Below are 12,201 nucleotides of genomic sequence, written 5' to 3' on the forward strand. Positions count from 1 at the left end.
AGTAGAATTATGGTTAATGGTGCAATAAACGAGTCTAATACATTTAATCAATGACAAGATCTTCCTGATCTCTTAGGACCCAAATAAATGTGTGAATAAAAATCCAAATTTAAGCATGAAACAGTTTAGTTTTTATATGATGTAAATTTCGTTATTATGTATTGTAAATGCTGAAACAAATTGCAGGCCTTTAGTCCCTTAATCATATCGGAAAAAACGAATATTAGTGGCCTTAATTGCCACAGAATTCCCCCTAAATGCTTGTTGATAAATAAATCAGCAGATTTGCAAACTAATTGGGTAAAATAAAATTAAAGTATTGCCCCAAAGGTGTCACATTGGACTGCACTCGGATGCCGATGCCCCCCATGTGACATTCTCGAGAGTTGATTCGGAGTCCGGTGGTCCATTTGGACTCTGTCTGTCCGTCTGTCCCCCGGGGGCAGCTTCACGTACATCGGTACAGCCGCAGCATGTTCCCATGAAATGTAAATTAAAATGTCGAATTAATTGCCCAAGTACTGGCACCGGGACTGCGGCTGGGAGTTGCTTCTTGGTATCGCCTGGCCCCGGCTCGGCTCGGCTCGGCTCGGCTCTCCCGTCGGGGTAACAACTAACGAGATTCAATCAGCGGCCACTTTAGCAGCGTTTTCTATGTCATTAAAATTAAGTATATTTACTTACTTGGAATCCGCGTTGTTGTTGCTGTTGCTGTTGCTGTTAGCTCTGGTCCATCCATCCATCGTATGTGGCCGGCCGGGCCTCAGTTCGGATGGTTATTGTTGTTGTTCTGGCTGATATGTACAATTACCGAAATCGAAATGAATTTTATTGTGGCTCCGGGCAGCAGTAATTCCAAAACAAAACGATCCATTTACCGAACGATGATGCATCCCAAAGTAGCCCAGCCCAGCCCAGCCCAGCCTCTCCAACAGAAGCGAATCCCAAAGATGCGATAGACGACTGACTTCCAGGTTCCAATTGACATGAATGGAGAGAGAGAGAAACCGGATTGCAGTCGCGACCCACTTTGGGCCAGAGCCAAAACCAAATCGTATGACAAATTCAATTAACGACAAATAAGATCTGATCTCTGGGCTTCACGGAAACATCTTCGACTCTTCTGATCGAATCAGATGGCAATGAATGGAAGCACTTATCCGCGTTCTTTACGTCAGAGTAAGTTTCGAAGTAGAAGAATTTCATGCGATCTAGAAAATGGGGAGAGCCCATAACCAAAGCCGTTTCTGCAGGCTCCCCATAAATCCGCCGAAAGGAAACATATAAATAAATGTGTAATTGATAACCCCCCATAAGGTCGTAAAGGTGGTAAAAATCAAGAATTCACTCATTGATTTCCATAAATTTCGCCACGGTCTCGATTCTAATCATCCGTAAGAGCAGAGCCACCCACACACTTGCCTGCTTTTATGAGCTGCCGTATCGTACATCTCTGATATTATGCTACTTATGTATGTACCATCCTTCCTTCCTTTTGGGTGGAATGATGGGATGGGTGTTGGTGTTGGTGTGGCCCAACCCTCTTTTCATTTTTCCGAGTTACTTGTGTCATTCGCCTGTCATATGGCTCATACTCATGTCCACTCCTTGCACTGGAACTGTAACGGTGGTAATGCCAACTCTATTTTGTGTGTTGTATCTGCATCAGTTTCGCAATCGGAACAAGAGTTGATCCTATTTCAAACGTCAAGTTATCTCGACGCGCCGCAACATTGCGACGAGTCGACTTGACTCGACTCCAACTACTTGACTGTCACATCTCAATAACCCTCGAGTGGTTTTCAATTGTCTCCAAAAATAAACGCATTTGCATCCATCCCCCAAAAACAGACGTCGTCAATGGCGATGGCAACGAACACATACTCGTACGCCCAGCCCTGCCCAGCCCAGCCCTGCCCTGCCCAGCCCTGCCCTGCCATGTGCGGCAGAGTCGAGTCTATTCCAATCCTATTTGAAATGTTAATTTTTAACGCTTTGTAAATTTTTCTAATATTTCATAAAGCAAAAAAGAACACAAAACGAAACAAAGAATATTTTTGGATAGACCGAAGAGCGGATACTCTGGCAAAGGACTGGCCTTTACACAAACATCTAAGAGAGCCTGGAGCCACCCTGAATAAATCGCGTACCAAAGAAATCCATGGTCGTTACTCATCTAACTATTTATGATGTCTTTGGTTATGGTCTATCAGTAAAGCAGCCTTTTTGGATTACCATTGTAGCATATATGGATCTATATATGGATCCCCGAATATGCTTCGCCTCACTCATCCACAATCCAGGGATATATGTACCTTCCATCTCGACCCTATGGTTAAGAGTATATGTACCAAAGCTCGACACTGACATAAACGAAACCTTTTTGTGCCGGTTTCCGTTTTGCCACCGCCAATGTCCCGAAGTACTTGAACAAAAAAGTCACCCACTCCGCCGGCAGCGTCCTACCCCTGCAGCTCCATTGCCATCTCCGACTCAGCGGAGTGACATCATCCAATTCAGAAACTTAAAAGTAAATAGATCCCAAGAGATGAGTCCCATTCGCATTCGTGTATTCCCATACCCATACCCATACCCATACCCATACCCATGCCCGTTTCCATTCCGTTCCCGTTGTCTTTGGGATGCGATGCTCAGGCATGAATGTTTGTCTCAAGTGACATCGCTGCCAAGGATCATCTCATAATGTGGCAAGCGTTTAGCTTGGGCTGTCTCGCCTCCGCCACGACCCCTCCGCTCTTCTGACGGATTGGCTGGTGGGTACCCTCTGCCCCGGCTCTGCCCTGGCTCTGCTCTGCTCCAACTCGTAGTCATATCCTTTGCTTCAAACCACTTGACATTTTCACAGTCTCGCATCCATGTCAATTTTGCGGTTTCGGTTTCACACAACTATGTACATATCGTATGTGCAATGAGCTCCAGCTCCAGCTCCAGCTCCACCTCCATTCTCCAGATGAATGTGGAATTTTTCGGCTTGGATTTTCGTGTGAATACACTAAGAGAAAGAAAGGCTATCTCGCTCGTAGTCTGGGTTCCAAGACTTTTGATAAAAACATCTCTTATCATATATTTAACTCTGTTTTTTTTTTGTTTGTTCTGAGGTTCTTTCTTCAGCTCTCCTGGCCTCAAAAGCTATTTTGTCGAGTGTACGCGTACCTCTGGGGCGGGCTTTTGAGAGGGAGTTGGACAGACAGCTGCAGGCAAAGGCCTGGAGCCCAGACACAGCCCCAGAGCCGAGTGAGTGACAAAAAGGGTGTGCGCGGTGTTAATGTTAATATCGTAGCATGTTTATATTGGAATGTACATACACTCGTACATAAGTCCCGTCTCATGAGTATTTGTGCGCCTGAGTATCACTAGGTTCATGAGTGTGCGTGTGAGTATCTGTGTAATCTGTCCATAAGTGGCCTCAAATGCCTATCCATAATGATGATGATGATGATGATGATGATGATGTGGTTTGCCATTGCCGCTGCTGCGACCAATAGTCGGGCATTCATCATGATACACACACACAGCTTATGCCGCATGTCACGCCTTCCCCAAGAGCCGCCGTCTTACATGTGAGCCAGAGAGGGAGGCAAACTGAAATTTCGAGGGCGTTTCCCAATTTAGATCTCATCGGACTCTACTATATAAACTATTTATGTATATTCGAATCAAAGTTCAGACTCGTACGCGTCTATGGCCCCGACACACTCATCGATTAAGCATCAAGCAGCAAGAGATTTCCACAGATTTGCTGTCAGAAATGATTACAAGTGTCTGGAAAGGAAATGGATCAGACGAGTGTTTCTCAATCATATCTGTCCCTAAGAGTACTACACATCTTTCAAGATCCACACTCTGTTCGAATTCCTTTTAAAGTTAAGATCCCTTTCAAACCAATTGAAAACTATTTATCTTTTCGATTTAAGGTTTAATTTCCTTTAAAAATAAAGATCCTTCCCACCACCATCACGTATATCCCCGGATATATTTTGAACCCAATTGAAAAGCATTTTGTTTGTTGTATTTTTACATTTTTCCAATTTTGTTTGCTGTTTATTGTTAATGAAAACTTAAAATCATGTTGTAATACACAATACACAATCAATCCTTTTGCAGGATGCGGCAGGGAGCAATATTCCTTTGCGAGAGAGAGAGAGAGAGAGAGAAAGAGCAATAACATTTCACTTTTCGCTTACGATCTATTGTACATATCTATCTGAATGGGTACACATGTATGTACTATGTATATGTATGGTGTAGGGGGGTTTTAACACAATAGGATATGTTTCCATAGAGCTTGCTGTTTAGTAGTACATTCAGTTTATAAAATACAATATTTATTGACTATGAAAAAAATTGTTTTTGTCTTAGAACTATTTAATATATGTGTTTTATGGATATACATAGTATTTTCGTTTATAAATATCAATACTTCGTTGTACACACACCGCTCGAGATGTGGTTGAGAGAGGAGGGGGTGGGAAATCGCGAATTTCCCTTCGATTCAGATAACGATTCATTCATTCACACACGCATTCACATTCACATTCACATTCGCATTCACACTCACACTCACACTCGCTCTAGCTTCGTGCTGCTGCTGCACTGAGGAACGGATTGAATACTATATAGTACACCTAGATCTACCATTATATCTACACGAAAAAAAAAAGATACATTTAGGGGACAATATAACACAAGTACGAGCAGGAAAAAAGCTAAGTTTTGGAGCAATTCCAGTTTGTAATACCCATCGAGGCAGATTCGGGGACTGCTGCCATGCCGCCGTCGGCGGGGTAGTGGGGGGCGGTGGGGACTCTGTCCGCAGGCCCTCCAACGCCCTGCTTCCGGCAGCACCGCGAGGCCCACAATAAAAATTAAAATTAAAAAAAAAAAACACACACACACAAAATATAAAACATTCATAATAAAATAATAATAAACATTTGACTAAGGATCCTTCGTCCTTGGCGGCTCCCAAAGCTTAGACGGAGATGGCGGCATTCGTCGGGGGCAGGTCGCCGTACGGCGCCGGCGACTGCTGCGGCGGCTGCTGCTGGTGGTGTCCACTGTGGTGGTGGTGGTGGTGGTGATGGTGGCTTCCGCTTTGGTGGTGATGGTGGCTCTGCTGCTGCTGCTGCTGCTGCGTCTTGAGCAGCATCGAGCGGTATACCTCGGAGAGCAGGCTCCACATGGGCGGGGCATTGGGCGAGGTGTGGGACGGCGGCTCGACGCCACCCTGCGGCAGGAAGGCGTTGGGCGGTTGCTGGCTGGAGGCGGTTGCAGCGGCGGCCGCAGCGGCCGCAAACATCTGCGTCTGCAGCAGTCGGAAGTGATGCTGCTCCTCCAGATCCATGGCCAGCGGCAGGGGCAGACTCAGTGGCAGCGACAGGGACAGTGGAACGGGCGAGTGCTTCCTGGTCGGTGGCGCCGATAGGTCAATGCAGGCGGATGCCGCCGCCAGGGCCTCAGAGCTGTCGCCGTCGCCGTCGCCGTCCATCTCCAGCTCCATTTCCATCTTGATGCTCGTCTCTGGGAGGCCCGTGGAGACGGCGGCAGAGGCACTGCTGTCGCTCCGCTTGCGCTTGCTCAGCAGGCGTTCCATGGAGAAGGCTCCCCCACAGGGGCTGGACGAGCGCTTGATCTGTTCCCGTTCCCGTTCCCGCTCTGGTTCCTGCTCCTGCTCTGGCTCTGGCTCTGTTTCGCGTCGCTTGTGGAGGCTGAAGTCCAGCGGCTGATCGGCTGAGCGCTGCTCTTCGGCACAGGCGCCACTGCTGCTGCTGCTGCTGGTGAGGCTCAGGCTGCAGTGCATCTCCTCGTCCGCATCCGCATCCGTCTCGCTGGGGCACTCCTGGCTGGAGGCAGCCGGACTGGAGCTATTGGCATGCATGTCCACGTACACAAAGACACCATCATCATCGCCATCTCCCTCTGCATCGACATCAGCATCAGCGTCTCCCTCTCCCTCTCCCTCTCCATCCCCATCCCCTTCCGCATCCACATCTTCTTCGTAGAGGCGCTCTCGCTCCTGTCCAGCGGACAGCAGTCCGAGGCTGTGCAGTCCGGAGCCATACATCATGGCAGGTCCGTAGCCCACCCCGGCAGGATGATGATGTGACGGATGGTGGTGCGGCGGCGGTGGTGGCAGGAGTCCTGGAAAGGCAGCCGGCAAGCGGCCGGCGGCGGCCACAGCCACGGCAGCTGCTCCGGGAAAAACGGGGAACTGCTGCGCTGTACGTCCGTCGTGGGGCGAGATCTTGCGGCGAATGTGGGGCGAATGGAGCTTCGGATTGGGATTGGCGCTGTGCCGATTCCGAGACCTGCGCGAGCTGAATACCATGTTGCACCCCTCGACGGTGCACTTGTGCATCTCCCGCAGATGCACCGCCGAAAAGTGGATCTTGAGGGCGCCCTTGTCGCAGAAGGTCTTGAAGCAGATGGAGCATTGGACGCGCTTCTTGCCGGTGGCCGGATTGATGAACTGTCCGGCCAGGTTGATGGGCGGCGAGCCCCAGCGCTTGGGCTTTGAGGAGCTGCTGCTGCTTTGTCCGGCACCGGAGCCCGAGGATCCACCTGGAGAGCTGGCCGGCGAATTTGTGCCGCTGGCCATACCCGGATGGGCGTGGGCATGGCCATGGGCATGGGCATGGGCATGGCCATGTGAATGTGAATGTGAATGTGGGCCATGGCCGAGCAGATAAGCGGGCGACATGAACGGATTCATAATGTGCTCCATGGTGTCTTGTCCGGATGAATGGATGGCCGGGACGGTCGTTCGGTTGGGATTTTTCCTGCAAAAACAGAGAGGGAAACGATGGTATCATTAGAGAGGCTTTTCGGTGCGGGGATGCGGGGAGGGGGAAAAGTCGGGGCAAGTGTAAGTGTCAATCAGGGAGTCGCTCAAACGGTCAATCAGTCGGCGGACAGCGCACAATCCTAATCGCAAACTTATGCCACAACTGAGGACTGGAGACTGGGGACTGGGGACTGGGCAGCGAACTGTGGCATGTGGCATGGGGAGGGATGAAAGTCGGATTGCAAGAGTTTTGCAACATTTTGCTCTGCCAAACGTTATCGCCAAAAGTCAGCCAAGTCTCTGGGATACCCATCCCCTTCGGGATGGATCCATTTCTCCCCCATGTGTGAGGCGCAATTAAATCGAGGACAGGTCAACAGGGGTCAACAAACGTACATCAAAGGAACAACAATCCATCAATTATATGGCTTAAGAAGGAACTGCGACAGCAATTAATAGTGACAGAGAAGGCAAATCTGTCGATTGCAACTGATTTCAACGATTATTAATCGATTATTAATCAAAAGAAATCATCAAAAAGATGCAATATCCCACAATCAATATGGAACATGTATGGAATGTATCTAGAATAACAGATACAAAGAGAAGAGAATGAAATATATCTAAAATAAAAGACTTCTTGCTTTGGAGAAACTATGTATAAAAATCTATAAAAATCGGTTCAACCCAATTTCCATTTCCAAACCCATTTTCCGATGCCAAAGTGAAAGCCAAAGGAGCTGATGACTTTTACGGAAATCTCCTAGCGCTGGTGACAGAGCATCGGCAGATCTTTCATGTCAACACAACAGTTGACCACAAAAGTACACGTACACACAGAGGGGGCACGGGCACCCATCATATATGTGAGTGTGTGTGTGTGTGTGTACACATTGCCTCATTTGCTTGAGCGAAATCTTTTACAGCTTTTTTGGCTGCCATTAAAATCGCCTCGGACAACGACATTCGACAACGACAACAACGACGAAGACGACGACGGCGACGACGACGACGACGACGACGACGACGGCGACGACAACATGCGGCGATCAGAGCCAAAGACAGAGCCAGAGATCCGGAGATCCGGAGATGGAGGCAGAGACAGAGGCAGGGACAGAGCTTTAGCTAGCCACCAAATGTGATCCAAGCGTCTTTTTATTGTTGGCTCCGTTCGCTACCGTAATTGTGAGCAGCCAGCAGCCCGACGTAAAAAGCATCAGCAGGGAAAGGCTATACGAAGTTAGGGATACCCTGGAAATACGACTAAATCTTGGGTATTTTCGAACTAAAAAGTTATCACCTTTTGCTCATATGTATCAACCATTGCAATGTATGGCCGCTACTCATCTTATGGTCTGTTCCCAATGATCACCTATCTACAACCAAAAGTATCTCTATGATCTCTATGAATTATCGTTCATACAAGAACTAGCTGTTGTGCTTTTGAAGATCAGGCATTTAAAACCCTCTCAACCAGGGTATTCTGGTAAACCAAAGATGGACGGACATTGGTTTAGCGGAGAGACTGGAAAGAGATTGAGGAGACTTTTGGGCTGGGGACAATTGTTAACGCGGCCGGCAGCAGCATGATGATCATGATGATCATGATGGTCGTGTGAGAGATGTTTTGTGGCCGGGGCTATCTGGAATCAATCTTAAAAGTCGAACACATTCGCTAGCCGCTTGCCCAATGTCAGCTAAAAGAGATTCAGAGAGAGAGATCCACTTGGGGGGATGGGTGACTGGGAGACTCTGAAGAGAGGGGCGTTCGGTTTAGTCAAGTTTTTTGTTTTTTTTTTTTTATGGGGCTCATTAGTAACGATAACAACAATAGCATTAAAATGCGTGTATGTACGCGCAAGTGTGTGAATGGCTGAGAAATGGATAGCTGGATGGATGGATGGTACATGGGATAATTATTTTTGTCAAGCACAGAAAGAGAGAGCAACAGATCCAGAAGGAAGAGACAGAGAGAGAAAAAACCAATCACAACTTTTGATGGCTCGGACGAAACGTTTTTTGATTATCGGCAGAAAAATGTTGAAAGTCCCCGAACAACAGCTACCAGGTACTCTCGCACACAGCATCCATCGACAGGCAGCGACGAGGCATGCCCCAGAGATGTGACCACTGCCTATAATTGCCGTTGTAGTTGTTGTTAATAGTAGTACATAATAATAGGCAGCAAGTAGGCAAGTAGAGATACTACCAGCACAAGATACTACAGACCAGAGACCAGAGACCACGGGGAGCAACGTACCGGACCCCAGAGATGATGGTCCGGCAGAAACATCATTCGAAAGACAAAAATCTTAATTACAACTTTGACATTTTAGAGATTTCCACAGAAGAATCCAAGCGTTGGGGAGCGGTTGTTCGGCTGTAATGGATACTAGTACTACTCCGATGTGGAATGAAATGACAATGCTGATGATGATTATGATTGCGTATATATACATACGATCTCTGACACCGCTTGAAGGACACCTACAGTATGACAAAATAGAACTTTGGCATTTCGGAGTGAACGAGTATGGGACACAAGCGAGATAATGTAGAATCCTAAAGAACACAAGGCCCCGAAGATAATACCCAGAGAACTCCGAAAATGAAAGTCTTAGGAAAAAGAATTCTTGTTCTGAAAATAACTAAACACTGTTAAAGTATGATTCCAAAATTATACCGACATTATAGCACCTAACCCTGGATCTAGAACCTGAAGATGGACACTGACAATCAAGGATCCTTCGCATAAAACAACTCTCCTTTGGAATGACCAAAATTGTAGAGAATTCGAATTCCAAGCCTAATGATGTTACTAATGATCCTTTGGCCAGCACTCATTATAAAAGGATCCTTGGTACAACACAAACATAGTCTTAACTGATTGAGAATCAACTTTTGGAGATGCAACAACTGCCGCCGGCAAAACCGAGACACAAGAATGTTACGGGTACGGGTACTCTTTTACATACCTTGTTGTTTTTTGTTTTTTTTTTTATTGTTTTTCCTGGGTTTTCAGGCAGGTTCCTGTTATATAACTCTTCAGTTTTTCCCACTATTTTGTTCAGCACTTGCGTTTAATTTGTTGTATTATTTGAACGGTTTCTCCCGCGATCTTTCTTTATATTTTTTTTTTGTTCGGGTCCACAGTTTTATCGTATTTAAAAAAAATATTTTGTGGAAAAATAGCGTATATTTTCCATGAGTTTTTGCGGTTTTTATTGCATTTTGTTGTAGAATTTTGATTAAAAAAGTTTTGTCGTCAAGCACTATTTTATTTTTGGTGTATGAGGAGGGCAAACGGCGACGGCAACAAGAAGTCTCATGCACACACGCGCACGCACACGAAACGAAAACGAGAGGCAGAAACGGTAACAGTGTGTAGGTGACAGCAATACAAGCAGCACACAGCACAGCACAAGCAGTGAGCAAAGATCCACTCTTTCGGGTGTCGTGGGTGACACTGATTGTCGTGCAGGCCGAGACGAGGCTGCGAGGCGGCAGAAAGCAGAAAAAAACGACCGAAACGACGACAGCGACGACGACAAATGCGACGCACACACACACACGCAACGTGGCAGCGCAGCGCAGCGGGGTGGGTGACACTTTGGTCTCTCGCTCTCTCACTCTGACTACTCTCCAGCAGCAGCGACACGCAGCAGCGGACAACTGCCACACAAATGTCTACCTGAATGAAGCAGAGAAGAGTCCGGTGCCAGCGACTCTGCTGCCTCTGCTGCTGCTGGCAGCGCTGCTTCTGTTTGCTTGTTCACGGGTGTGTGTGTGTGCTGGCTGAGAGAGTGTGAGAGCGAGAGAGGGTAAATGCGCTATTGGAATTGGCCTTCCCTGAAGCGTCGGCGGTGGCGGCGGCGGTGGCGGCGACGGCTGCCTGTGTCACATTGTCGTCGATGGGTCATTAGGCACACACACGCACGCACGCACATACACAGCCTGCTATCCCGCTCGCACGAGCCCACTCGCAGGCCATGGAGAGCGAGAGCGAGTGTCGGCAAAGCAGTGCATCGGCTAAGAGTGGAAAGAGCTGGAAGGCCCTCAGGCAGCTCTCTTAAGCAGAGGCAACAATTTTTATTATATGTCATTATGTGGTGAGGAGAGTAGAGAGATCCCCCACCTCACCCAATACACACAAAAACACACAGATACTCCCACTGGAGGCTAATTCCTGACCACAAACCATATACACCATACACCGTACATACATACTTCTCTATATATATGTATAGGGCGGATCCCCCTGTGCGTGTGTGCTGGAGCAGTGTAACTTCTTTATATTCGGCTATTGCCTGCCTGCTCGCACAGTGTCGTCTGAGTGGATGGTCCGTAGCGGTGGGGTTGACATGCGACGTATTGGGTGTGTGTGTGTGTGTGTGTTTACTGACCAAACACTCACACACACACCCACACAGACACAGATTGTGTGGAGGCTCCTCTCTCACGCACTGCTTTGGCTCCCTTGTCATTCGCTCGCTGAAAGGCTAACGGAGCGCTCTCTCGGTTTCGGTTTCAGAGCTAAAACGAGTTGGTTGTTGCTGCCGACTGCGCTGCATCGTTGTCGGGAATGGAAATGGCCAGCCAGTAATTGTCGCTGCTACATGCGAGTGTGTGTGAGCTCGTCTTCGTCTCAGTCTCATTATTGACCAGAATAGCTGCGCTGTCGCTATCGCTGTCGCTGCCTCTGCCTCTGTCGCCGTCACACGTTGCTTTTTTGCTCGTTTCGTTCTTTTAAATTTTTGTCATTTGATGTCTTATGTCCACTGTGTGCCGTTGACGCTGCCCGCTGTCGCTGCTTGCTGCCCGATGCCCGCTGCCCGCTGTCAACCGCTGCCACTCGTTGGGCAGGCAGGCAGGCAGAGACCAACCGGTAATGTTTCTGTCCGTCCCACTCTGGCGCACACCAATGGCTGATCCACACTGCTCGCTGTGTGTCTCTGTGTGTGTCTCTCTCTCTCTCCCTCTGTCTCTGGCTATGCGATTGCGCCACAAATTGTATGCTCTGTCTCTCTGTGTATGCGTGCGTGTGTGTGTGTGTGTTTATGTCCCTGTATGGGTGTCACACAATACGACACTTTAATATGGGGGCGATTTTCGCCTGTCTCCCTCTGCACCAATAGTATTTGAGCACTTTTTTGGTGCTGGTGACAAAGGCCCCGAAGAGTCGCCGTCGTCGTTGCCGTTGTCGTTGGTTGCCGTCGGAGCTGCCTGCTGCTTCTGTGGCCTCTTCTTCTTTTTTGCTTACATTTTTCTTCCTTTTTTTTTCCTGCCATCTCTTTTACTCTTTTGCTTTTCTTATGCGTTTTGTTTATGTAAATCGTCCATACATACCTTCATACATACATACATATATACTATACATATGTAAATAAATATATTTA

General features: G+C 47.8%; 1 protein-coding gene across 1 annotated transcript; it reads right to left on the reverse strand.

The window, feature by feature from the left end:
• Positions 1 to 4,863: 4,863 nt before the first annotated feature.
• Positions 4,864 to 6,783, reverse strand: LOC113566307 (protein disconnected). The gene is made up of 3 exons (XM_026991368.1): positions 6,028 to 6,783; positions 5,517 to 5,970; positions 4,864 to 5,426 (listed from the first exon to the last, which is right to left on the reverse strand). Exons 1-3 carry the CDS (start codon positions 6,743 to 6,745, stop codon positions 4,994 to 4,996), a joined length of 1,605 nt encoding a protein of 534 aa, XP_026847169.1. The 5' UTR covers positions 6,746 to 6,783; the 3' UTR covers positions 4,864 to 4,993.
• Positions 6,784 to 12,201: the final 5,418 nt, after the last annotated feature.

This window comes from Drosophila persimilis, unplaced genomic scaffold (genome assembly GCF_003286085.1).
Source record: "Drosophila persimilis strain 14011-0111.01,24,50 unplaced genomic scaffold, DperRS2 tig00000663-arrow-arrow-pilon, whole genome shotgun sequence".
NCBI classification, from domain to species: domain Eukaryota; kingdom Metazoa; phylum Arthropoda; class Insecta; order Diptera; family Drosophilidae; genus Drosophila; species Drosophila persimilis.